Source organism: Agrilus planipennis, unplaced genomic scaffold (genome assembly GCF_000699045.2).
Source record: "Agrilus planipennis isolate EAB-ADULT unplaced genomic scaffold, Apla_2.0 scaffold41, whole genome shotgun sequence".
NCBI classification, from domain to species: Eukaryota; Metazoa; Arthropoda; class Insecta; order Coleoptera; family Buprestidae; genus Agrilus; species Agrilus planipennis.
The window spans coordinates 1,641,950-1,668,938 of NW_020442445.1; the positions used below are offsets into that span (position 1 = coordinate 1,641,950).

At 35.2% G+C, this 26,989-nt stretch overlaps 2 protein-coding genes across 2 annotated transcripts in view; one reads left to right on the top strand and one right to left on the bottom strand.

Moving 5' to 3' along the window:
• LOC108741938 (helicase domino) overlaps positions 1–26,989 on the bottom strand; it is a 109,881-nt gene that overhangs the window by 36,393 nt on the left and 46,499 nt on the right. The gene's annotated exons all lie outside the window — the stretch shown is intronic.
• The window catches only part of LOC108741945 (octopamine receptor beta-1R), a 72,413-nt gene continuing 47,920 nt past the window's right edge, over positions 2,497–26,989 (top strand). Inside the window, exon 1 of the mRNA XM_025980412.1 lies at positions 2,497–3,910. Coding sequence (XP_025836197.1) covers positions 3,141–3,910 — 770 coding nt within the window. The 5' untranslated portion in view covers positions 2,497–3,140. The remainder of the gene's footprint in view (positions 3,911–26,989) is intronic.

Genomic DNA, 26,989 nt, shown 5'->3' on the forward strand with positions numbered 1-26,989 from the left:
ATTTAAATATAAGTAATAATTTTATTTATTTTCTCTACAAATATATTGGTCTATTGCAAATTCATGAACCTTGACCTCAATGAAGCGAAAAAAAAAGACGAACGCCTTCTTCCTTTCTTCTTTTTTTTTTCTTAACGAGTCATTTACAAATTACCGGTGGTAGGTGATTATGGTCTGCTACAGTTAATCATTTTAATTGTAAGTCGCTCCATTTCCTTTTTCTTTACATTTTCATTTAATAGCTCGATCGCGTGTCAAGTCGATGCTGAACCGAAGTTTCGAAGGAAAAACTAATCGACAGCTTGTACTTAGTAATATTGCGCATATAACATTTTTTTCTTTGACTATATTATTACATGACTTTTTCGGCAAAATCGATAATAATATTCGTAAGCTGCCATAATAAATCGAGCTATTCAAAATACTAAAATTGTAAATTACCTAATATAATAATTATGTTTATTATGTTAAATATGTTATTTCCATCGTTAGGCTGTAATGTGGCATTGATTTAATAGAGGGAAAAATAATTGTCACAGTAGTGTAAAACAAGTCACCTGTCTTGTATCTTCAAAACCACACTTTTCTTTTTTTATTGCCCTATATGTCCTACCAATCTTGGCTAGTATCCAAAATTGCTACGGATGTTGTGCCAGAAAAAAAAATTTCAAAATTGTGTAAAAGGAATCAAATGCCAAACAGACGCGAAGGATTACAAAAACTACCTTCCATCAGCACGCCAGGGTCGGCACTTAAGAGGAGTACTCCCTCCTTTACAGGCTCATATGACCACCCCGTTGGAATTGTAGAGCATATCGTTTCAAACAACGATTTTATTATCTATTTCATAAACTGGGGTACGACTATTGACTGTAAGCTTCATAATTACGTATTGTATAAGTCATTATCATAAGGTCGTCAGTCCTAAGACTGGCTGGACACGCACCTCTACTCCTTCCTATCCTGAGCTAATCTTCGCATTTCTCTAAAATTAGAACAAGCCACATCCTTAACTATTTACGAACTGTAATCTAATCTAGGTCTACCTCTATCCCTCTTAACTCTTCTTTTTGCCTCTAATATGTCTCTGACTAGACTTTCATGCCTAAGAAGATGTCCTACCTAACCTATCTCGCCTATTTTTTATTGACTTCCATAAAGTCCTCTGTTCTCCTACTCTTTCTAATACCTCTTTATTTCTAACCTTTTCTATTCACGGTATCCTAATGATCCGCATGTAATACCACATTTGGAACCCTTCTAACCTTTTCTTTTCCATCCCGCCCACCGTTCATGGTTCGCACCTGTACAGCGCCGCGCTCCAAACATACACCTTCAACAACTTTTTTGGAATTTCTAAATTAACCGTTCGCTAGCACAGAAGTGACTTCTTTTTACTGAAGGCGACACGACCGTGCGCTATCCTCTGCTTTATATCCCTACTACTCCTTCCGTCCTGACTTATCTGACTTTCTAGATACCTAAAATCAGCCACTTCTTCTAATTTTTCGTTTCCTATCTTTATATTCGCTCTTTACCTACTTTTTCTTCCCTTGCATAACAGTATTTTTGTTTTACTTTTATTTATTTTCATACAATACTACTTTGTCAACAGTGGATTCTGTATAAGTATAAGGAAAGAACTAAAGAAACAACTCATTATATTATCGATAATGTCATGTAGAAATAGGGTGTGCTGAAGTTTCACATTGTATTTGGACCTCAGTATCAATAATTGAAACATGTTTCCTAAAACTATGCCAACTTCGTGGATGAATTAAACCAATTTTGGAGCTTATTGTAATTTCTGAAACACCAATACCACCAAGTGAAAAGTTGTGGCTTTGCCTCATCCGCTTGTTATTGTTCGTTATTCGTCAAGGTTGAAAATTTTATTTTATACGAAGTTTTGGTAATGCTTTGGTCTGGTTTTTGATATTATATTGTTTAATGTTCCCGTTTGCTGAGAATTTTTTAATCACTTAATCGGCAATCGTAAACAAGCAGTACTCTTAATTCTCAATGAACGGTTTAGTCATTGAATATTTCGTTAATTCATAAACCCCTATCTATTTCAGGGCCTCACATTCGTCATGAATGCGCTCTAATCGTCGGGTAAAAGTTATAAATCATTTTTTTTACGGCAATTATCTCTGACGTTATTTTTGTCTATCTAAAAATTCCCAAAGGGGTTTTCCCAGGTTTTTCCTGACAGTTATAAAAATGAGACTGCTTATTCCTCAGACAGAGGGTACATTTCGTGGGGAGACTGGAGAACGAACGTCGACGAAACAACTAAGTTCAATCAATCCCTTAATTTGCGCGCCCCCTTTTCCAAGGGAGAAGCCTACCTCGCAGACGCGACAACCACCGTCGCGTTTACGTCCCCCGTAAGCGGCACAGTTACATTCGCGCACCCTCCCGCACAACAACCACGATCGCGGTTCGCCTTTTCAATACAAAATTCATTCAACTTTTACTGATCATTACTTAAACTAGTACTTTTTTGACTCGAGTTGGAAATATTCGAAAATAATTTTCTCAAAAGAATATATTTACACTTGAACAGCATCCGGGAAGTTCAATCAGTGTCATCACCATTTACTGTTAGTGTTACTTTTTTTGATTGTCAGTGAATTTTCATCAAAAACTTCTGTTTAAACCAATCCTTTCACCGTAATGCGTAATAATTAAACAGAACGTTTTTATCTTAACGAAAAAAGAAATCGTTTGAGATTTTTTTCTCTTTCAACTGCGAAAACTTGACAAATACGTTTTGAAGTTCAATTAGAAGAAGAGCGAATATTTAATGTATTTGATTCTCTTTGAACAAGGTTTCGGTTGAATGTTTAATTAAAACTGATTGCTTTTTGAAACGTTAAAGAGTTTCCAATTGGTTGGAGTCATTCAGAAAATTCCCGTAACTTTCGAAAGTTTCCAATTGAACGCTCTATTGTGAACAAACTTTGATGATTTTTTGTTTGTTTGAACAATGAAAACAGTCGAACGCTTGGCACAATGATTTCAGACACCTTACCGAATTTTGCATCTTTAACAAACCTTTCGTCTGTAATCTACAAATAACAGGGTAGATTTTCTTTCAAAACAATCGTGACAATCACTTAGACAAGTCCCATAAAATGAACCAGACTACAGATATTTTTGAGTCGAACGTAACCGACATGGACCTTGCTACAGCATCCTCCGAATTCCTGACGTCGTCCAACAGGTCTTTAGAGACTTACTCCAGTTCGATGATTGCCAAGTATTGGGTCCCAGCTACCGCCTTGGAATGTCTAGGTTTCGTCCTGAAACTAAGTCTCATGCTGTTCATCATCCTTGCGGCACTCTTGGGCAACCTTTTGGTGATAGTTTCTGTGATGCGTCACAGAAAGCTTCGGGTGATAACGAACTACTTTGTGGTGAGTTTGGCTTTAGCTGACATGTTAGTGGCCATTTGGGCCATGTGCTTCAACTTCAGCGTGGAAGTCACAGGAGGTGTATGGATTTTCGGATATTTCATGTGCGACGTTTGGAACTCCTTAGACGTCTATTTTTCGACCGCTTCAATCCTTCATCTGTGCTGCATCAGTGTCGACAGATATTACGCAATCGTGCAACCGTTGGACTATCCATTGATAATGACCAATAGAAAGCTGGCGTTTATGCTGGCTGTGGTTTGGTGTAGTCCCGCACTGGTTTCGTTCTTGCCCATCTTCATGGAATGGTATTCTACCGAGGAACATCTGCTTTTTAGAAAGAGGAACCACTACATCTGTTCGTTCACGGTGAACAAAGTTTACGCAATTGCTTCGTCAAGTGTCAGCTTTTGGATACCAGGAATGGTCATGATTTTCATGTATTACAGAATCTACGTGGAAGCTGACAGGCAGGAGAGGATGCTTTATAGGTAAGTGTGATGAAATGTTTCTCTAAAGAATTATTTTCATTCACATTTTGGTGTTCACGGGGATTGGGAATTGCTTAACTTGAGTCACGTGTAGATGCTCCAATTCATCTTCGTTAATCCTCTTTCGTGATATGCTGAATGGAAAACTACATATAAAGTTTCTAATCCGGTATAATGCGGATGCGGAACTTTGTAGAACAATTTAACGTAACTCTCCAGTGACCGATGCGTCTGTATGAATGCCGGGATTCAGTTAAGTCTAGAAATAATAAAAAAATACCTACAGAAATTGTTGTTGGCTATTAATATGGAGCTGTTTCGTAATCCGAAAGCAAGCACTTCATTAGTGCTTCAGATAGGGATACGCTCGAGAATATTGGTAATCCTGTCAATGCGAATAAGAGGATATTGCAAATTCCTAACAATGCATTTCCGATAATCCCTCTCTTTTTTCTCTCGTTATTACCCCGACATTAATTTGTTTAAATAATAACATACAATAAAGGGTAAACTGAACCTTCGAATTTCATGCAGTAAGATGGACGGAGATGCCATTTTCTGCATTCGATCTGTGAAGCCGTCTACAAACTTTCTCAACATCAATTCATCTTCACACTATGGAGTCGCCGATGACCTCCGAGGTAACTTTAGGCCCAGGGGCCACCGTCATACACTCGTCTCCAGAAATTATGTTTTAAATTCATTAAAAATTAATTGAAATAATTTACATGACGATTGCTAAGCACGAATATGCAATCAGCGACGATCTCCGTGGTACCTGGGATCCAGGGCGACCGTCATACACGTTGTTTCCAATTCATTAAAAATCAACTGAAATTCGTTTCTCGGGGATTTAGAGGGTAGCCGAACAGATTTAAACTTTTAAGGATATATATACAATACCATTATTTCTTATGTTTTAATATTATTATTAATTTATTACTCCTTTCTACTACTTATTAGGTTTTCTGTTAATTTCATAATGAGACCTTCCTGAAACATTCATTTTCTTTCTAAGAGTTTTTTTGGGAAATAATTATGATTATAGGGTTGAATGGTAGGCTTTTAAACAAAAGCTCATCGTATACATGCACGCTAGAACCTGCAATCCAAATCATTCTATTTGCAGGGTTTATTTTCTTGGTATCGTTTTAACGATAAGAAAAAGCACAAACTAAAAACAGAATTTCGAAGGAGGTGTTAGATGTCCCAAAAAAGATGAACGGGATGATTCCTTTTGAACTGAAACGACATATTTCAAGATGCTGTTTATTGACTATTAATATTAAATAATAAACACAATTCCCTAATTAGTAATCTAACTAACGACAAGAACACGCTCTTAGCAATACTTCTATTGGGATTTAGTAATTGCTTTGCGGTTTGCGATTGAAGAATTCTTAGCTGACGCCTACGTTGAAAATGTAATATCAAAAGCCACGCCAAACCATTATCAACACTTTACTCGTTTAGGGTGAAATTCTTCATCTTAAAGATTTACAAACATTAACAAGGGGATGGAGTAAAGTTACAACACCTCTAACTTTTCACTTTTCGTGAAATTGGTATTTTGGGGATTACAATAAGCTGTTTTATTGGTTTAATTCATTAAAGACAATGCACGTAATTGAAGTAAACATGTTTTAATTAGTGATATGAGACTTATAAATTAAGAGGGTATTCAAAAGGCAGATGAAATGTGAAAAAGTGGTGAAGGGAATCAAGAAATTCTTAAAAGGTTTAAATTTTTAGAAGTAATGGTAACAAAACATGGTAAATGAATTTTGTTCAAAGAAACTTTGATGTTAGTTAGCAAGCGTTAGTAGAAAATTCATAAAAACCGTCACGAATTACAAACAATAAAACGTTGAGTTTCAAGAGATTCTACTGTTACGAGATACGCTCAATTTTTAATCTTTACTAAAAACTAAAGCAAAAAGCATCATAATTCTTAATAAACCTCTGTTCATCTTTTAAAGCAGAGTGTATACAGTCTAATTCGTTCGTCTTAAATATCCCCGGAGCTTTAACAAGTTTCTTACATTCCCGTTATTGTCGTTTCATCGTTCTGAAGATTAAAATGCCAGAAACTGAGTACTAATTCAGAAGTGACAGTGACACAAATTAGAGCAACCGAATTTAATTTTTGGCTTAAGTTCCTCTTTCGTTTAAGTTATTTTGCAATAAATTTTTCGAACGCCACAACAATATTTTTTGAGTTTCATTATTGACATGTACAATTTCATATTCTTTTTTAAAATAACATATGCTTACGTCGTGGATAGTGTAATAAATAATTACATTCACCATTACTTTTTTAAAAGCTACTTTCATGTTCTTTAAATCTTATTTTAAATGTTCTCGCTGTTAGTACAGGACGACAGGCTGTCATAACTCGATATTGCATATTTCTATTTACTTCATCTTTATTGTTTACGTTTTTAATGCATTAGTTTTAATTAATGATTTAATCGTAAATGTAAACGAGTTTAAAAAGAACTTTTAGTAAATGGAATGAACCTGAATACGAATGCTACTTTTATCATGAATCAGGATTTTATGGTATTTATGAATCATGTTGTGTAAGTCAGACCATAACGAAGATAAATGACATGTTTTTCAGGAATTTTTTTAATCAATTAAAAAAGCTTCGGATATTATTTCAAAAGCTTTTTTTCTTTGTTTGGGGCCAACTCGGAAGTACATGTGTATTAGATACTATTTCAAAACGAAAAAGTCGATATATTTCTGTGAAAGTTACACTCCAAATAATAAATAATAAATCATAAAAGGCTATACTTGTGTACGTATATAAGAATTTTTAGACTGTTCTTCCAATGCCAATGCCAAGAATTGATTGAAATCGTGATCCTACATTAGAATTGCCACTTTTCCGAGACTACTTGTCCTTCTCGTCAAGGACTTTGTATACCTACATATGTCTATTGATTTCGATAGGAATAAGGTAAGTTATACCTGGATAAAGACTGTTATTTACCAGTATATTATTTGAATATTGATTTTCACGACATAAATAACCATCCTATTGTTACTAATTCATCTGCGTTCGATTTTTCTATACATAGATAAATAATTGTTGATTCTGTTGACTTTTACAGAACTAATGCATAACGTATGACCATTTAATTTAGTTTATAAAAGCTCTAACGACCGCTCTTTAAAAATTAAATGCATTTTTACTATTCGATGTTGTGTTATTAATTTAAGACCGACACTATCGACACTATAATTGACTTGAAAAGTTCGAGTAAACCCGTAACTCCTTAAAAGAACGAGGCGGGAGAATACGTCCAAAGTTTTTCAAACTTTTATACATATACCATTTCAATTCGATCCAGGAATTAACTGGCTATTTTTCAAGGGCTCTGTCATTGCAATCCTGCTCCAGTTAATTTGTTACAAAAGTTTTCCGCAACTAAAATAAAACTACGCGAAAATATATGAAGGAGGTGTAGGTGTGCTCGCGTGCAGGTAACTAAAACCGAACTCCTTACAAACATATGATTGGTTGATCGTTCACTTTAACTTTTTTGACATATTTAACGGTTAGGAAGAAAATTCGATAAGTTGGTTTAAGAAGAAAATTCTGAATCAGTAATGCTTGACAATGTTAAACGGGACAAGATGTAAAATATACTTAAAAATGTAGGGATGAGTTACAGAGATAGAAGAGTGATACTTAGTTTGTATAAAGAGCAACAGGCAGTTATAGAACTGGAGCTGCAACGTAGAGAAGTAAATATTAGGAAGGGAGTCAGACAGGGATGCACACTATTTTGTAATCTATATGGATGGATATAGAGGGGCAAAAGATTAGTATGCTTAGATTTGCAGATGATATAGAAGTATTAGCGTTTAGCAAGGAGAACTTAGAGATGACTTTAAATAAAATGGAAGCTGTATGCAAGAGAAGAAAAGTAGGGAAAAATTTAATATAAATAAAGGCGACGAAAAATTAGAAGAAGTTGCTGATTTTAGGTATATAGGATGTCAGATAAGTTAGGACGGAAGGAGTGGTAGGAATTTAAAGCAAAGGACAGCATAGTGGCGAGGCGCCTTCAATAAAAAGAAGTCACTTCTATGCTCGCAAACGGTTAATTTAGAAATTCGAAAAAGATTGTTAAAGGTGTATGTATGGAGCGCGGCGCCGTAAGGGTGCGAAACCTGGACAATGGACGCAGCAGAAAAAGAAAAGGTTAAATGCGTTCGAAATTTGGTGTTACAGGCGAATGATGAGGATACCGTGGATAAATAAGGTTGGAAATGAAGAGATATTAGAATGAATTGAAGAACAGAGGACTCTAAGCAAGTCAATAAGAAATAGGCGAGATAGGTTGGTAGGACATCTTCTCAGGCATGAAGATCTAGTCAGAGACATATTAGAGTCAGAAGCAGGAGTTAAGAGGAGTAGAGGTAGGCCTAGATTAGATTACTGTTCGCAAATAGTTAAGGATGTGGGTTATTCTAGTTTTAAGGAAATGCGAAATTAGCTCAGGATAAGAAGGATCACCCTTGACCTATAGCTTATTCAATAGTCGAATGGAGAACCTTTTTTTTTTTGGAAATCGATTGAAAATACAGGATCCTTATTAAGGACCCCGTATCGCTATGTGAGTCCCTTTTCAATATTTTTACTCAACATCTAATATAAGCACCTGCTACAAATCGCTTATCCGTGATGCTTCCTTCAATATAGATAAGTCAGGACTTTTAAATTACCTTAATTTTCCTTTTCCCTTGGTAAGTGTTTCGATACACGTACAAAAAGGAATTTATCGAGCGTTGTTTTTCTACAGCGTATCCATGAATTGTGAATGGTTCTACTCTAGAACCGAAGGTTTCCAGAAACAAATAATGTGTACAGTGTACACGTGAACCGTGAGAGTTCTTTCCATGTCCTTCACCCACTTTTGAAAAGTTTATTTGTCGTTTCGACAGCGTGAAGCGTTTAGTTGAAGGTAGATATAAAGCTATTCGAACGTATGCATACACTGTAGGCGAATTGAGAAGGGAACGTAAGGACATTCTATGATACGCAATCATCAAAAAAGGGAATTATCTATTGAAAAATACGACGTGTTACAGGAAAATCCATTGAAATGCCTTCAGCCACCTTTTCATATAAATAAAAGAGTAATATAAGTTCAATAAATGTAATTTAAATTAAAGATGCACCGGAAAGTGATTTTGCCGGGTATCTACCGGACAAGTGGATACCCGGCATTAGCTGTGAAGTTACGTATGCAATAGTTAACGTTTGCGTTCTGTCGTGCTTACCACCCTTACCAACCTTCCAAACTAAAACAGTTCGGCCATACTGATTAAGGTTGCCACCTTTTCAGGCTTTACATAAAGTATTTCTCGACTAAAAGGTTAAAAAGAAAAGTACTCGGCATAAAAATAAAGTATTTTATTTTTTGTTTTTAAAAACATATTTTTTGTTACACCTAGCAGCCAGTAACAAATTGTTGTCGCTCTTAAATACATTAATAGCCTCTAAACATGGCAAACAAAGATTTAAGTAAACTAAAAGTTCATTTTTAATTAGTTTTAATGAAGCTTTATTCCTGTCGTCCCGCCACTTTGCGTTCATAACAGAGAATACTCTTTCTGTAAATGCTGAAGTGGCCGGAACGGACAGCAAAAGTGACACTACTTTGAACAGATTTGGGAAATCAGGTTGTTCCGTAAATATGGCTTGCCATTTTTCTGTGCAATATTATTGATGTAAAAATACTCTGAATTTCGAATAATCGCTTACAAAATTACGATGTTTACTTAAGGCCTTAAATAAAGTATTTTTGCGTACTTTATGTGTCTTGTAAAGTGTAACGTACGCACAGTCGAAATAGAGTACAATACTTTATAATAAAGTACGAGTGGCAACCCTAATACTGATATATTGTTGTTCGCGAGAAAAAGCAAACATAAGAACTATGTCGAAATATGAAATAATTTAGTACAGTAATCAATAATTAACGACCCATTCTGTTACAATCTTAATTAGCAATTTTTATTAGGTAATAGTACCTATTATTTCATTTTTACCGGTGTTCGTTTTTCTTTTTTCTCTCTGGTAGAATTAGCCGGCACTGCCAGTATCCGGTACCCGGCCGGCCGGCTCCTAAAAGAAAGTGCCGGATCTGCCGCGCACCGGATCCAAATCCGATACACGTTATGTTTTGTTTTTATGGAAGCAGGAAGTATTTTCAGGTAGACGTGTTTGAAAAACCGTATTCCACACGTTTACCACCAATGAGAAATGTGTAATGTCTGTGTTCTGTGAATATTTTGCCCTACCTGTATAGATACGACCATCGCGTTAGATTTTAAATGTTCGAACGTGAATTTTCACCACAATCACAACCCTGCTCACTACCCACACAGCATACAAAATTTACCATCTCATTAATAAAGTGTCCCTTTCTACAACGTAATATTGTACCTAAAGCTTCGCAAAACAAATATACGTAGATATGTAATATATAGGCGTTTACATATATGTATATGTATATGTAGGTGGACAGTAAAACACATGGAAATTTTCTGGTTTCGCTGTGTAGGGGTTCGTTAGTAGGAAATAATGAATTAAAATGAGTAAGAATGCGAAGGTGTAGCGATTTTTTGAAAACGAAGCATATATAGATTACATAGTATGTAATCCTTAACTGTTCAGTTTATCTCAGAAAATATTTATGTTACTTACACGTCAACAATTAAACCTACCTACAGATTTGATGACTCGGTTTTAATTAATTTATTTTATTTGATTTATCGTAGAGAATATTTAGAGAACCTGTACGCAGGTCATGAGTTGGGAGATATATTGGAGAAGGAGGATTGTGTGCAGATCGATGAATTAGGTTATCCCATAATAAGAGAAGAGTTCGATGTAGCATTGACTTAAAGAATAATAAGAAACCAGGAATAGATAAGATACAGGCGGAAATTTTAATGTATGCAGGACAAGAGGTTCGAGATCGTATGTTTAAGGTAGTTAGTCAGATTTACGAGACGAGGAAAGTCCCGGAAGATTGTAAACGGAACGTGGTAGTAACCATGCCTAAAAAGAGAGGCGCGGATAGGTGTGGGACAATCAGAGCAATTAGCTGAACTTCTTATGCGTCAAAAATGTTAACTACAATAGAATTGTACAGAGAAGGATGGAAAAAAGGGCGGAAGAACTATTAGGGGAAGATCAATTTAGAAGAAATAGAGGAACGCTGGTGTGTACATAGAATTTGTAGATTTAGAAAAAGCTTTTGACATTGTTAAATGGGGCAAGATGTTAAACATACTTAAAAATGTAGGGATCAGTTACAGAGGTAGAAGAGTGATACTTAGTTTGTATAAAGAGCAACAGGCAGTTATAGAGTTGGAGCTGCAATGTAGAGAAGTAAAAGATTAGGAAGGGTGTCAAAAAGGGATGCACACTGTCACCGCTACTTTTTAATCTATACAACTGTAGAGATAGATATAGAAGAGCAAAAGATTAGTATTATTAGATTTGTAGATGATGCAGCAGTATTAGCATCTAACATGAAAATAAATAAAAATAAAACAAAAATAGTGGCATGGAAGGTAAGAAAAAGTAGGGAAAGAGCGAATATATAGATAGAAGACGAAAAATTTAGGGAGGACACCTTCCCAGGCATGAAGGTCTAGGCAGATGATGCAGCAGTATTAGCATCTAACATGAAAATAAATAAAAATTAAACAAAAATAGTGGCATGGAAGGTAAGAAAAAGTAGGGAAAGAGCGAATATATAGATAGAAGACGAAAAATTTAGGGAGGACACCTTCCCAGGCATGAAGGTCTAGGCAGAGACATATGAGAGGCAGAGACAGGAGTTAAGAGGAGTAGAGGTAGACCTAGATTAGATTTTAGTTTTAAGGAAATGCGAAGATTAGCTCAGGATAGAAGGGAGTGGAGGTGCGTGTCTAACCAGTCTTAGTACTGACGACCTTATGATGAAGATGATTTATCGCGACTATCTGCTATGACATGTTGATGAGATGTAATAATCCACTTTTGGTAGTTTCAATAAATCACTGATCAACGTTGTGTTGGTTTCCTTAATTTTGCCGTGTAATTAACAAAATATATTATCGAATTGTAATAAAGTAATCCATCGCTTTTTCTTTTTCTCTCATCTGCATTATTTGTAACAAAACTGTCAAAATATTAATCTATCAAGCTTGACAAATTAAATAGGCCACGATTTCAATGTTCCAACCGGAATTAAAGCATTATCCGCAATCGCAGACGATATAATCCGTTTATTATTCAAATTAAATAAGCACTGGTTCGGGAGCTTTTATTGGACCTAATCAACGATGTTTCAAATTTATCGTAAAGACAAATCGCTCAATTGTTATACAAAAGACCGTTCGCGTGAGCGATATTATTTAAGAACTTCGTTTTGCGACACTTACACAGTTATTACGCACGGAATTTCTATCCAAGTGCTTTTTAAAAGCGCTGAAAACAAAATCCGAGAAACATTAATTTATGACATAAATTATCGCAGTAAAAGCAAAGGGTAGATAAGGACGTGAGCAGGGGATAATGGGACGGGGGCCGAATAATAATTAAGCCTAACAGATTTTAGACGTAAATCTTTGCGCGGAACGGACTGAAAAACGGTCTCCAGATAACAAATATGAACTGATGTGGGTGTAATGGATCGAATACAATCCCCTTTGTGTTATGGATAATACAAAATAATTCTCCGGCAGACAATTTTCCAAAAAAATGGACCAATATTAAGGTTCAAGAAATTACTCCTTGTGTTTCAAACTCATCACATTAAAAAGTAGAAAATAATTCATCTTTATAATAAGGTCGTCAGTCCTACCCTGAGCTAATCTTCATCTGCTTAAATCTAGAACATCCCAAATCCTTTCTATTTGTTATATAACAGTAGTATAATCTAGGTCTACCTCTTCTCCTCTTAGCTCATCCTATTTCTACTTCCAATATATCTCTAACTAGTCTTTCATGCCTTAGAAGGTGTCTTACCAACCTATCTCACCTATTTCTTCTATTTCTTGTTGACTTTCATAGAGTCTTCTATTCTCTAATTCTTTCTAATACCTCTTCATATGTAACCTTCTCTATCCACGATATCCTCATCATTCGCCTGTAACACTACATTTCGAACGCTTTAACCTTTTCTTAGATATATCCACACTACATCCTGACTTATCTAACTTCCTAGATACCGAAAATTAGTCTCTTCTTCTAATTTTTCGCTTCCCATCTTTATATTCGCTTTTTACCTATTTTGTCTTCCTTTGCATTCCAGGACTTTTGTTTAAGATACCATTCAATTAGATTACCACTGGTCGCATATGTTTCCTTTAGTTTTTGAGAAGATTGACACATGAAGAAGATGCTTGTCAAATCATTGCTTGGATTATGATGATGGACCAGAGTTTTTATGCGATCGCCATCACAATTAATTTAATTTTTTATACGTTTTATACGTTTTATATCGTTTCAACGTTTCGATATTAAAGCAATCTGTCTGATGTGCGCGCTCTTTGAATTAATTGATTTCGTTTGTATCATTAGATTACACATATATCGTTATGAATTGAGAAATGGGTCCCGGCTAAGGTGTCGAACGCTGCGCTACAATTGTAATTGGAATGAATAATTCATCAAACAGGAAATCAGTATGTTAATTACTAAATCGACGTTCCCTACCATCAGGTTAATTAATTATCAACCAAAGGAGAAAATGTGGGACCAAATTCTGGGAAATTATTAATTTCCAACTCGAGAAGTTGGGATTGTGAAGTGAAGGTACGATGTACAACTAATTATTTATTCATATTATCATTTATCAATGATAGTGGCTGGTAATTATTGATTCATCAAGTCAACTAGCTTGATGTCAAGCTATTTTAAGCTGCTTGATATTATGTGCTCGATCCGAATCGATATCGAACTAGTACAAGATGCCCTTAAACATTTTCTAAAGAAATGCAATTCAAAAGTCTCTTTCTCGTTTTCTTTCAGTATGAAAGGGAATTGTGGGACTACCACTCATTTCTTTGATAAATAATAATTGGAAACTTAATTCCATTTCATCCTTTTGCATTTTCTTCCAATGTATGGACAGCATACTCTGGCAGTTCAATGTATTACAATCCTACCATTTTAACATATTTTGTGCGAGGAATTACGACGAGCACAATCAGCAATTTTACCCTATTGACGAACTGAAAAGTTTATTCTAAAAATAGACATTTGGTGTGTTTTTTGCGCATATTTTAAATTTAGGGACAAGAGATTGATTTGGAGCTTCAATAAGAAATAGCCTTAGACGAAGATGAAATTATTGAATAGCTAACATAGCTGTTTTCAGTAAAAAATTCACAGTCTAGCAAAAGAGTTGAAAAACTGAATGTCTATTGAAAATGTCTATCCCAAAAGTTGATGTTATAAAACGATTAATGAGTAAAGTCGTCTTGAAGAACTGCTTGATTTTCCGAATACAACTTGTGATGTACTATAATGTCAACTTAATTTGAAGTTGATTTAATTTTGAGGCATGACAGTATTTTCAAAATTAAGTGAAGCCTTGAATTCCCAATAGTGGGTATTACATTTTAAATAATCATTTATTAGTTCAATATTTCCAATCATCATGGTAAGGTCGTCAGTTCTAAGACTGGTTGGAGTTCCTATTCCAAGACAATCTTCGCATTTCCCTTAAATTCGACTATCCCACATCTCTAATTATTTGCGAACAGTAATCTAATCTTGGTCTACTTTTACCCCTTCCAACTCCTGTTTCTGCTTCTAATATGTCTCTGACTAGACCTTGCAAGCCTGTCGTACCAACTTGCCTCGCCTACTTCTTTTTGACTTCCCTAGAGTCCTCCGTTCTCCTATACTTTTTAATGCCTATTCATTTCTAACCTTCTTTATCCACGGTTTCCTCATCATTCGCCTGTAACACCACAATTCGAACGCTTCTAACCTTTTCTTTTCCGCAACGCCCACCGTCCGTGTTCCGCACCCGTACAGCGTCGCCCTCCAAATATACACCATTAGCAACCTTTTCCGAATTTCTAAATTAACTGTTCGCGAGTATAGAAGTGACTTCTTTTTATTGAAGGCGACTCGACCGTGCGATATCCTCTACTTTATATCCCTACTACTCCTTCCGTCCTGACTTGTCTGACTTCCTAGATACCTAAAATCAGCCACTTCTAATCTTTCGTCTCCTATCTTTATATTCGCTTTTTCGCTACTTTTTCTTCCCTTGCATACCAGTATTTTTGTTTTACTTTTATTTGTTTTTATATAATACTGTTTTGTCAATTACTATCTTTAACTCCTCCTTGCTAGATGCTAATACTAATACATCATCTGCAAATCCAAGCATACTAATCTTTTGCTCCTGTATATCTATCCCTACAGTTGTACTGTCTTTAATAATGTTGATGACGTCTTCGACGTATAGATCAAAAAGTAGCGGTGACAGTGTACATCCATGTCTGACTACCTTCCTAATATTTCCAATAAGGTTCATTATTATTTTTTCTTTCCGAATATTCATATTGTAAATGATTAACGAGATTGTGCCGCTACTGAAATGACAAAAAGGAAACGACAAGTAATTCGAATATTTTTGAGTAACATGAAATTTTCAATTCGATTCGATATTTCCGTTAAATTTTAAGTTCGTTTGCACTGTAAAGTAAATAAATTAAAGACACATTTTCTACTCTATCTATCGCGCTGGATTGCAGTTCCTATTAAGTTGGTTGAGGGAAGTACATTAAGTTAACGTCTATTGAGGTAGATAACATAAATTTCCTTTTCCTGGGCATTCTACCCGCTATTACCGAAGGAATTTTTCCAATAAACTTTCAATAGCGGAACCGTCACCCGACGCGGCTGTTTGAGGATTTAAAGGACTCAGCATCTACTTACAAACTAAACTATTTCTTCAATTTCATTTCAAGACGATTACGGAGAATTATTTAGTAATTGCATTCAAAAATATGCATCTCGATAACTGCATAGCACATATAGCACGCTCTAACGGTATATACGAAATAGTATTAAAATATTAAGAGAGTTTGAACAATGGATCTAAGAAATGCATCAACAGACACTCGATAGTGTCAATATCGCATAGGAGATACTGTGAACACCATACATGTATGCAACCTCACTTTTGAAACCATTATTGTTAATATTCTATTTTAGAGGCAGGTGAAGAATAAAATTTACATATGTGCTAATACGATTATTTATATTTTGACGACTATTAACTAAACGTAAGGTGGATTCTTGAAAACAATTGCGAACAAAAGTTCTTGTTCCCAACGTTAACTATCTTATCCACATTTTTTCTCTTCTCCTCTTTTACCATTTGTTGCAGCTTCTTCTGCATTCATCTCTCTTCCAATGTCATATCATCTTTTAGGTATATATCCATCACTCCCTTTCAGACTTCCACTGCAGCTTCCCTACCGACGCTTTCCATACTTCCTTTACTTCCACCTTCAGTTCATCTTCTCTTGTATAAATCCTTTCAGGTCTCTCTTCTCATTACCGTCCTTCAACTTTGTTACATAAATCATCAGGTTTTGCCTTTTTTTCCTTTTGTTATTTTCCAGTTTCAATTCGAATCTCCTTATTCCCTTATTTGGTTCCTATACTTGCTCCTCCACAAGTTTTTCTATCACAATTTCTCTATGTAGTACCGTTTCCGATACTTCTTTCCGTTTTTAACTGTTCCTTACACCTATTTACACATTTCTCTCATTCTAGTCGTTCATGTGCCTTTGACTCTCTTCCGTTTCTTTCTTTTCTTTCTCCCTTAATTCACTCTATTCTTTCCTTTTTAAATATGCCAAATTCATTTTTAATTTTTATCCACTATAAATTACGCCAAATTAATGAGGAAAATTTTTTGCTGTTGTCACACCCTCGCCGGGAATCGAACCCGATCTTTGGCTTTACGCACCAATGCTCTGACCACTAAGCTATGAGCTTTCACATNGATTATAAATAAAAAGATATTAGAAAGAATAGGAAAACAGGAATCTAGGAAGTCGATAAAAATAGGCGACACAGGTTGGTAGAACACCTTCTCAGGCATGAAGGTCTAGTCAAAAGGAGTAGAGGTAGACATTGATTAGATTACTGTTCGCAAATAATTAAGGATGTCTAGTTTTAAGAAAATGGGATGATTTGCTCGGGATAGGAAGGGGTGATGATGATGAATACTATTTTGTCAGTACCGTTTCCATTTTATTTAAGGCTATCTATAACTCCTCTTTGGTAGATACTAATACTGCTATATCATCTGTAAATCTAAGCATACTAATCTTTTGCCCCTGTATATCTATCCATAAAGCAGATTAATTAAATATGATATCTCAAGATACAAGATGGAAATCTTTAAATATTTTCATTTCCTCACTTTTCGAGTAGTATTTTAATTAAATTTCAACGTCTTTCAACAAACCGCATATTCCGCATCTAACCAGGTTCACCTTCGTCAAATTTTCAACTCGAACCTTCGTCAAACCATAATAATGAGCCGATAATAATAACGATACGTAGTCATATTTAGTCTTGTTGAATGGCGTTCTGGATCTCAAACGCGGCAACTAATACATGCATACCTAATCAGTAAAGCAATATATTTACGTAGGCACAAATACTGGCATCGTGCTTTCAATCTACCTTTGAAAATGTCAATCAACTAAACCCTTATTAATATCGTGTATTAGCTATTTAAAATGATGTTAAATTGGAATTTAATACTATTACTTCATGTTATTATGGTTGACATAACGATTATTTGGTAAATGATGTAGGTAGTATTATAGAATTGATAGAGAATATTACGTAAGGTTACGTTATTTAATTAGATTTGTTCACATTGTTACTTAATTGAAATAATTTGTGAAAATTTAGTTGACTGTAGATTACGATTTCGTATCCCGCAAGAACTAAAAAGGCCCGACTGCGTAAAAACTAAAAATAGTTTTTCATATTCAAATTTTGTAGAGCCCGATCGGTCAATTTGTTGTTGAGATGTTAATTTGTTTATACCGAGACGTGAAATGTTTATTGGCCTAGATTTTTTCAGAATGTAGGGTTCTCTTTTTGAAGAATNAAAATAAAAATAAAAAAAAACATTACAACAAAGAGATTCCTTGTATAATACGTGAACCAACCAGCTGTTATAAAGCTCATAAATAAAAGCAAAAGGGAGTTTTGTTACGTATATACGCGAAAACGTGTCCAAAACATTCTGATGAACGAGGGTTTAGAGAAAGCTATTGTTATATACTTAAAATGCTTATTTTGCTTTTAATAGTGATTAATATCTTCTATCTCTCGAGGATCCGTAAAAATTATTTATTGAATAAAACGAATTCGATTAATAGGCGAGTTAAGGCACTAAATCCTAATAATTCTAAACATCTGCACAGTAATGAATAACTAAAAATTCGTTACATATTTTTCCATCAATTTTCTAGGAACTGATGAGTGTTGTTTATTGAAAAAAGTTTGTAAATCAAATACAAAAGTTCTGATTATATGTATTAGGTATTTGCGCTAATAATCCTGTATCAAACAAGCTTCAAAGCTCATCTCGTATTCGATGCATTCAAAAAATATCGTGTAGATCCATGGATTACTAACCTATTTCGAACTGAGCATTTCGGTAAACAAAATTGTTTTTTTATCAAATAAATAGGAAATATGAATTCATCACTCCTTTTATTTAATTTGCACATGTATCACATCAACGACAAATAATACGATAAAATGAGTGCTGAACGTCTTTGATAATATTGATAATATTTTGATTACCATATTCCGCATAATTTTGTTGAATTGTAGGTTATTTAGTTTAAGGCGTAGGTATTTAATCCAGACAATGCAAAAAAAAAATATTATCCTGTATTTATAGCTTTAAAAAGGAAGTTACTTTTTTATTATAATCAATTAGAGCAGGAGCGTCCCTCATAATACACATTTCTAACATGAAAACATAGAAAGTTGACATCAAAAGAAAGATATAAAAAAGAAAGTGATCCTCTATTACCAATAGGAGCCAAAAAAATGTCAAACAACCGCTTTTGAAGTTTTCTAAAAAAATATTAACCAAAAGTTACTAACGCATTCGTATATTGATAACTTCTTTCATCATCCTTTGTAAAGATGGTCCCAAAAATTCCCCAATTTTGGCACAGAATTTACCTTTTTATTTCCCATGACTATTTGTCCTTCGTAAGTATCACTGATCATGAAAAATTATAAGACACTTCTTTATGCTAAAAGTTCTTATGAACAATACAAATTCCAGAAAAATCTGACTCTTTAAACAGTCGCATTTACTTTTTCCTTTCAACTTATTAACTAAGACTAGAGCAGCTGTTTACAGAACGTCTACTTTTATTCATGATAGACGTTATAGGGAATAAAACATAAAAAAGAGATGTCAGGTAGGAATTGCAGCGAACAGTAATAAAGAATAAGGAATAACATTACACCAATTGATGTGTAACAGAAAGAGATGGAGACAAGCAGAATTTGAGCGTGTTACCAGCATCGGACTTCAATGAAAGCTCGAAATTTAGGAAAGTAGGAGGTTTATTTTAAAGATATAATTCCAACCAGGCAGTTATAAAGCCGACCCTGATCTTTTGCGTACCTAAGCAACCTCTAACCGCTGCACCGGCTTCTATTATTCGGTCATCTCTTTTCACTTTGTCTGTATTACTCTTGAAGCATTTCCTAACTTAACAAGGGCGTGTTCAAAACGCACTACATGCCTGCAGCCCCAAGTGGAAACAAGAAAGAAGATACGTCCATTCTCACGGATAATTTACTGCGAACTTTGCCAATTTTGTTTGTGCTGACTATATCTAACATTCGAATTCAATGAATAAGAAAGAAAGCGCTCCTTCAAGAGTAAAACTTGATACTAAGAAAGTTCCTGTATTTCTGTACGCAAAAAGCACCGTTATCATATTTATATAAAAATACAATTCCTTTTGTGCAAATTCGAACACACCTGGAGCCCATATAAAATTAAGTTTTCTCTTTCCATTTTGTATACAGTTTTTCATTCGTTTTTCGAAAATAAAAGCATCCCCGGAGTTAACGACAGGCTGTGAGGGCGGCGTTAAAGCAGAGTGGCCGACAATTGGGGGCGAAAAAGCGCTCGGGGAGAGATTTTCACAAGTAAAAAAGCCTTCCGTATTTCTTCTATCGACACTAAAAAACGAACGTTGAAAAGAAAAAATCGGCAAAGGTTCTCGCAAAACAAATTTATCATTTTCACACCCCTTCAATGTGATACGGATGTCGTCGCCGAAATACTGCCTTTGATTGATTGACGATCATACAATGTGACACGAAAACAATTTCGTTAGGGGGCTGTCTCTTGTTTTCTTAGAAAAACAACACTATCGAAGGCCGCCACAATAGGGGAAAAAAAAGCAGATATTAATAGTCGACACGAACAACGAAAGCGGTTTTTATTACTCCACATCGCATTTTTGTCTGTTTTTTTTTATTTCCACCGAGCTTTAGTTCGTCTACCGTCTATTTCTAAACAACGCGCTCCAATATAGATATTACTTCATCGAAACAATAAGGCATTTGTACCTCTTATTTTGGAGCAAGATCTCAGAGCCGTCAGACAGTACATATTTTCTGAGTAATAAAGTTAGTGGGATAGAATAGTATTAATACGTAGCTAACTTGGGCTTGCTAATAATCAACACTGGCATGTACTTCCTGTCGATGGTAATTTCTGCCAGACGCTTTAAAATTCGCTAAAAAATCGTAATTTTACTTATAGCCTGAGTCTTCATTTTTACATATGAAACTTAGATCCCTTAGACTTAGACGTAAACTTAGACGTCCCTAGAATATGTCTGGCTGCTTGCAAAACTATTAAGATAGTTCCCTCGGTATCATATTTGAAAATAAAGACTTCAACTTTAAGTGAAATTAAGATTTTTTTACTTTTACATACTAATACTGTCCTATTCCAATAATTTCTTCACTTTTTCTCTAGGTACACCGAAATATACCTACTGAAATCATTAACCTATTGGGATCCGTCAAATGGGAGGAGCCTAAAAGCATGGCGCCGANTCAGGCTTATTAAACAAAATTAATTTAATATACGTCAGGGGTTGATAACAGTCGTGCAAACGAGTTCTTAAATTCTTTCATCTTTCCGGAAAGGTTCTTGAAAAATAAATTTCATCTTTTATTATAAGAGTAGCGCAGTGGCTTTGGGATTTTCTGTCCAAATAATTCGTATAAGGAATTGCTTCCTTTGTATTCTTCGGGGCCTTTCAAAACTTTTTCTTTCTTCAGTTGCGTTTCATTATTCTCAAGGATAGTTCACGGACTATGTCAATTTACTCGCACATTTTCCTTTATTGACTTCGATTATTATTTTCTTACTCGAGAGGCCTCCCGAACGAATGTCATTTCATATATTTTCTTATTAAATTAAACTTTCAATTCCCCTTTTACGACAGTATTTTGTCTTAAACTTCTTGAATCAGCATAATAATGAAAAGAAACAAAAAGAAGCGAAACAAAACACGAACTTTGAGCTGGTTGGGTTACTTAATGAAAACGAAGACCAAGAACTACGGAATCCATCAAAAAAACATGCATTTCTCATTTATTTTTATGATGAAGTTAAGTTGTTTTTTTTGAAATTAATCATACACACATTTATCCACAACAAGGTATGATGACGTCTCATCTTAATTGAAAAGTATCGATTTTGTACTCTCCTGTAAATTAGATTAAATCCTTCAGTAAACATGTAGGTGTACTCCAGATTTAATTTCAAACGTCTTATCACAATAACGGATTAGTTAAACGACTCGGAGGGCGATGCAGCACGACTTGGAAATGTCTACATAAGCTTGCAAAGAAACAGAATAGGGGGAGGTGAATTGTTTAGAGGAAGACAACGCCACTGACTTCGGCTCCCCTTCGTTATATCTATCTCATTTATATACACTACAGGAAAAAGTTTAATCGACCATAGAGGGAGATTATGTTACATCTATTCGAATTGAAATTGAACGATGCGACGAACGGTGACCACACCGAGAATAATATTTCATAGTTAGATTTTTACTATGCTACCGTTCATTTAATCGAATAAAATAAATAATATAATAATTCTAGGAAAGCAATAACATAATAGATACATCCTTAAAAATATCCCAGTCTACTGTAAAACTCTCGACGATGCTACTAAATTGCTTCAGCAAAGTAATGGAGCGCACAGTAGGGATGATTCGCAAATTCCTCGTGATCAGTTAAATATTTTCCCCACCGGTATATGTAGATGCGTAGATTCGCCCAGGCTAGGTCTTCGTCACTGTTGCAGAGCAATAAAGTCTGAAGCATCCATCCAATTAGGTCTAATTAAAATCACATCAGCGTCTACTGGGTTGGTACTTCTCCCTTTCACTACCCTATTCCTTTAAAAGCCAACGCTCTACACTATCTACTTCTCCCTAGTCCACATATACCATAACCGCGAGCAATTTTCACTTTGTTGTTTCCATTATAAGCGACCGCAGTTTTTCCTACTTTTATTTTTATTTCCTGTTTGCAGCCGTAAAACATTGGCGAGTATTGAAATCATCACTCTAAAAGCCTCGGTAGATACGGCTCAAATATCTATGATTAAATAGCGCAATAAGGAAAAATATGAACATTATAACATTTTTTTAAAGTAGCTAATTAGGGACAACAGTTTATTTTAACTTAGAACAGCAAAGGATTGGAAGATGTTTTGAGTTTGGTACTTGAGTGAAACGAATTTTATGTGGATTTTCCCGTATCAAGAGTTTCAATTCAATTCTACTCTCACGAACGGTTGATTTAGAAATTCGAAAAAGATTGTTAACGGTGTATATTGGGAACGGGGCGCTGTATGGGTGCGAAACGTGCACGATGAAGGCCCCAGAAAAGAAAACGTTAAAAGCGTTTGAAAGTGTTACAGGCGAATAGTGAAGATACTGCGGATAGAGAAGATTAGAATTAGACCAAGCATGAAGGACTAGTTAGAGACAAATTAGAAGCAGAAATAGGTGTTAAGAGGAGAACAGGTAGACCTAGATTAGTTCACAAATAGTTAAGGATGTTTTCCAGTTTTAAGGAAATGCGAAGATAATCGCTTAGAATAGGGAAGGTGGAGGTGCATGTTTAACCAGTCTTAGGACTGACGACCTTATGATGATGATTCGTTTATTTTTGTTAAAAACTTTTACGCTTGCACCATACAAAACTGCAGAGAGGAATTGCAAATCAAAAAACACAAACACAAACATATATGCGATACATATACACTACAGCGTAGGCGCGATTTGCTGATAATTTGTCAAAACTGCAATTTTTGGATTAGCTTCAAAAACTTGTTAAAATAAGTCCTCTTGGACATATCGTGACGTGACGCGTGACGTTACATTTTTCCGCCCTNAAAGACTTAGATCGGAAGGCGAAACATCGGCGGAATTACATAATTAATAAAGAATATTTCACCCCCTTTAAATGAAAATGTCTTTATTAAGTTAAGTAATAAAAATATAGTAAAACTACAACATAGAATATTCATGATAACGCAATTTTCGAGACAACGACCAATTCGCCACCCTTGATAATGCCTCAGTTGCAGGCGAAACGTCGGTGAAAAAGCGTAAACCTAAAAGCTACTTATTACTGCACCAAAGACGCTGGCCGTGAATGCCTATTTTCAATTCAATTGTTAATTTTGAATACTTTTAGGTTTCAATTTTAACACCGACTATATTCTGTTTGTCTTCCATTTCTGATAAAAGCTTTTATTCAATATTAAGTTGTTTCCACAGGTGGAAATGTATTTGGTTGAACAAAAGGTGTTTGGAAAGCGTTATGAAAATGCCACGTTTCCGTCAGTTTACCTCCCATATTTAATATTTATTGCTTCCAAAAATAGACCTTCATTCACGAATAGGGGCGCGAGTATCAAAAAGAAAATGTGAATAAAAGGCAAAACGTTATGTGTGTAAAATGATCAACAGAGAACTGCCCAATGGCTGAACGGTTAATGGCAAAAATCGACGGCTGTGACGATAAACTCAATAATAAAGCGGCTAAAACGAATAAAAGTCAGACGTACGGTGGCGGGTTTAATGCGAGCCAAAACCAATTTTCGTTCGGTCGATTAATTAAAAATGACAAGTGCCTACTACTAAACCGATAAAATAACTGCACACTAAACAATTACGTAAATACATAACGACAATCTTAACACTTCTGTTCAACTGTAGCCACATTTTCTAAGTCAATTAGTTTCGAAGAGAGTATATCTGTTTTATTTGTTGCCTTTTCAAAGGTCAGGTTCACGACATTTGACAAAAGAATAAAAATATCCAGATGAAATGAAAATCAATCAGTTGATTCTTTACTGACAAACCAAGGAAAATTTTACCGTTTGTTCGAAGAAACAAACATATACTTACACGCAAAACAATCGATTTCCTAAATTAAATAACAAACGACTAATTAAACAGAAAACAAACAAATTTATAAATGTAATTATAATCATTAAAAAACAAAATGTGTAGGAGTAGGTAACTGAAACAATTTAGATAACATTTAATGAAAATGTTTATTTTCCCGTCTAGTAATAATACATATATAAATGCGTTCAGTTTATTCCTGTTCAACGACCAACAAGCGTCTGTAGAACAAGGGCCTTATGAGATCCGCATCGTTAAACAATATAGTTGCAAACGAATGCCGCAGGCAGCAATCTATACGGTGGCACTTTTTGTATGTATGTCGAACCCCAAAACTGACTTGTTTTCAATAATATTAATGACATATTCCATATACAATTAAAAAAGTACTAGAATTAATGTACATCTACTTAACTGATGATGCTCAAATTCCATAATTCGTGTTGTCCTTTATATAAATTACATATAACTCTTCACGACGGAAAAGAAAAGGTTAGAAGCGCTGGAAATCTGGTGTTACAGGCGAATGATGAGAATAATGTGGATAGAGATGGTTATAAATGAAGAGGTAGGTATTAGAAAGAATAGGATAACAGAAGACTTTATGGAAGTCAATAAAAAATAGGCGAGATAGGTTGGTAGGACACCTTCTCAGACATGAAGATTAGATTATTGCTCGCTAATAGTTAGGGATGTGGGATGTTTTAGTTTTAAGGAAATGCGAAGATTGGCTCGCGGAATAGGAGGGAGTGGAAGTGCGTGTCCAACCAGTGTTAGGACTGATGACCTTATGATGATGATGATGATGGTGATATAACTTTTCTATCTTTAAATCTTATCCCTACATCTTTAAGAGTTTTTTAGCCCTTCTCCTTTTAAACAATGTCGAAAGCGTTTGTTTGAATTGGTCATCCCTTAAAATTTTTTCAGCCCTCTTTTCCATCCTTTTCTGTACGATTCTAGTTAAGATTTTGACGCATTAGACGTTAAGCTTAATCCGATGATTATCGTGAATGAAGAATCCAGCTAGGCATAGATAAGGGCGATCTTTTGGTGGCAATTTTTTTTGCACGATGATGGAGTGAACCAACTTTTGGTTCGATTAGGGCAGAAACTACCTTCTTACAGTTAGCATTTAGTGTTTTCGATTTTGTAAGGTTTCAAAAGTGTCCAATTACAAACAGATACTAATATTTAAAAAGGGCATGTAAGATAGTAAACCAAAGTGGGCATTTTGTGTTTTGTATTTGTATTTTAACCGCTGTACACAATGTGTAACTGTTGCGAGGATGATCGTGTCTGTAAAAATAAAAAGAAAAGCTCTCTTCCGCCTCTCTTCACTCGACTGGAACGAAGGACAATTCTTGTCGTCGTTGTACTTGAAGGTGGCGTCGGATACTCGACTTTCTCACTTCTAATTACCCACGTACCACTCCAACCCTGTTCGCGAACCAACCACATTACATAGCATCGATTATTTTTTACCTGTTAAGGGCAAAAAAATAGAAAAAAAAAAAGAACGTAAGAACCGTACGTACTGATCTAGGTAATATCGTAGGTACATTATCCACAAAGATAGGTGTATGTATCTCTACATATATTGTGTACCATGTGTTGAAGAGGCATCGCGTTCTATATTTCCAGGCTGAAGATGATGCATTGAAACACTTGTGAAAAATAGGGTCAAGCCGATAGGATACGCAGCGTACATACCTACATATGTATATACAAACACATTGTATAGATTTTATCGTTTTAAAAAAGAGAATTTCTAATATGTTACACAATAAAAATAAAAACGAAGGGCAAGTGTTTATGCAAAATCGATGAATTGTCATCTTTAACTATTTGTGAACAGTTGTCTGATCCAGGTCTACCCCTACTTGTCTTAATTTCTGTTTCTGCTTCTAATCTCTCAGTAGCCCTTCATGCCTGAGAAGGGGAGACGAAGACCTCCTTATTTCTAACCTTCTGTATTCATGATATCCTTATCATTAGCTATATTTAGAACGTTTTTAACGTTTTCTTCATCGCCGCGCCCACCGTCCAATTTTGGCACTGTATCAAATTTTGTGTGAAAAACACTCGCACACGCACCCCGAATGTTAACTATGCATATGGTGAAACTACCTTGGACCGAAGCAACGTTTATGAGTAGTACAAAATCTTCTCACAGAGCCGAGAAGATGTGAACGACGAAGAGCGTACCGGACGTCCTAGCACGTCAACAACAGACGAAAACATTGATGAATTAAAGAAAATGATACTGGCCAATCGTCGAATCACCGTTAGAGAAGTTGCTGAACACCTAAATATATCGAAATGTCTTCTGCCATTCGATTTTTACCAATGATTTGGGCACGAGATGGGTCGCATCGCATTAACATTGCCAAGGAGCTGTGGACTCTGTCCGCGACCACGCAAATTTGCTGCAGAGAGTCATAACTGGTGGCGAATCATGGGTTTATGGTTATGACGTAGAAACGAAAGCTCAGTCATCCCAATGAAAACTAC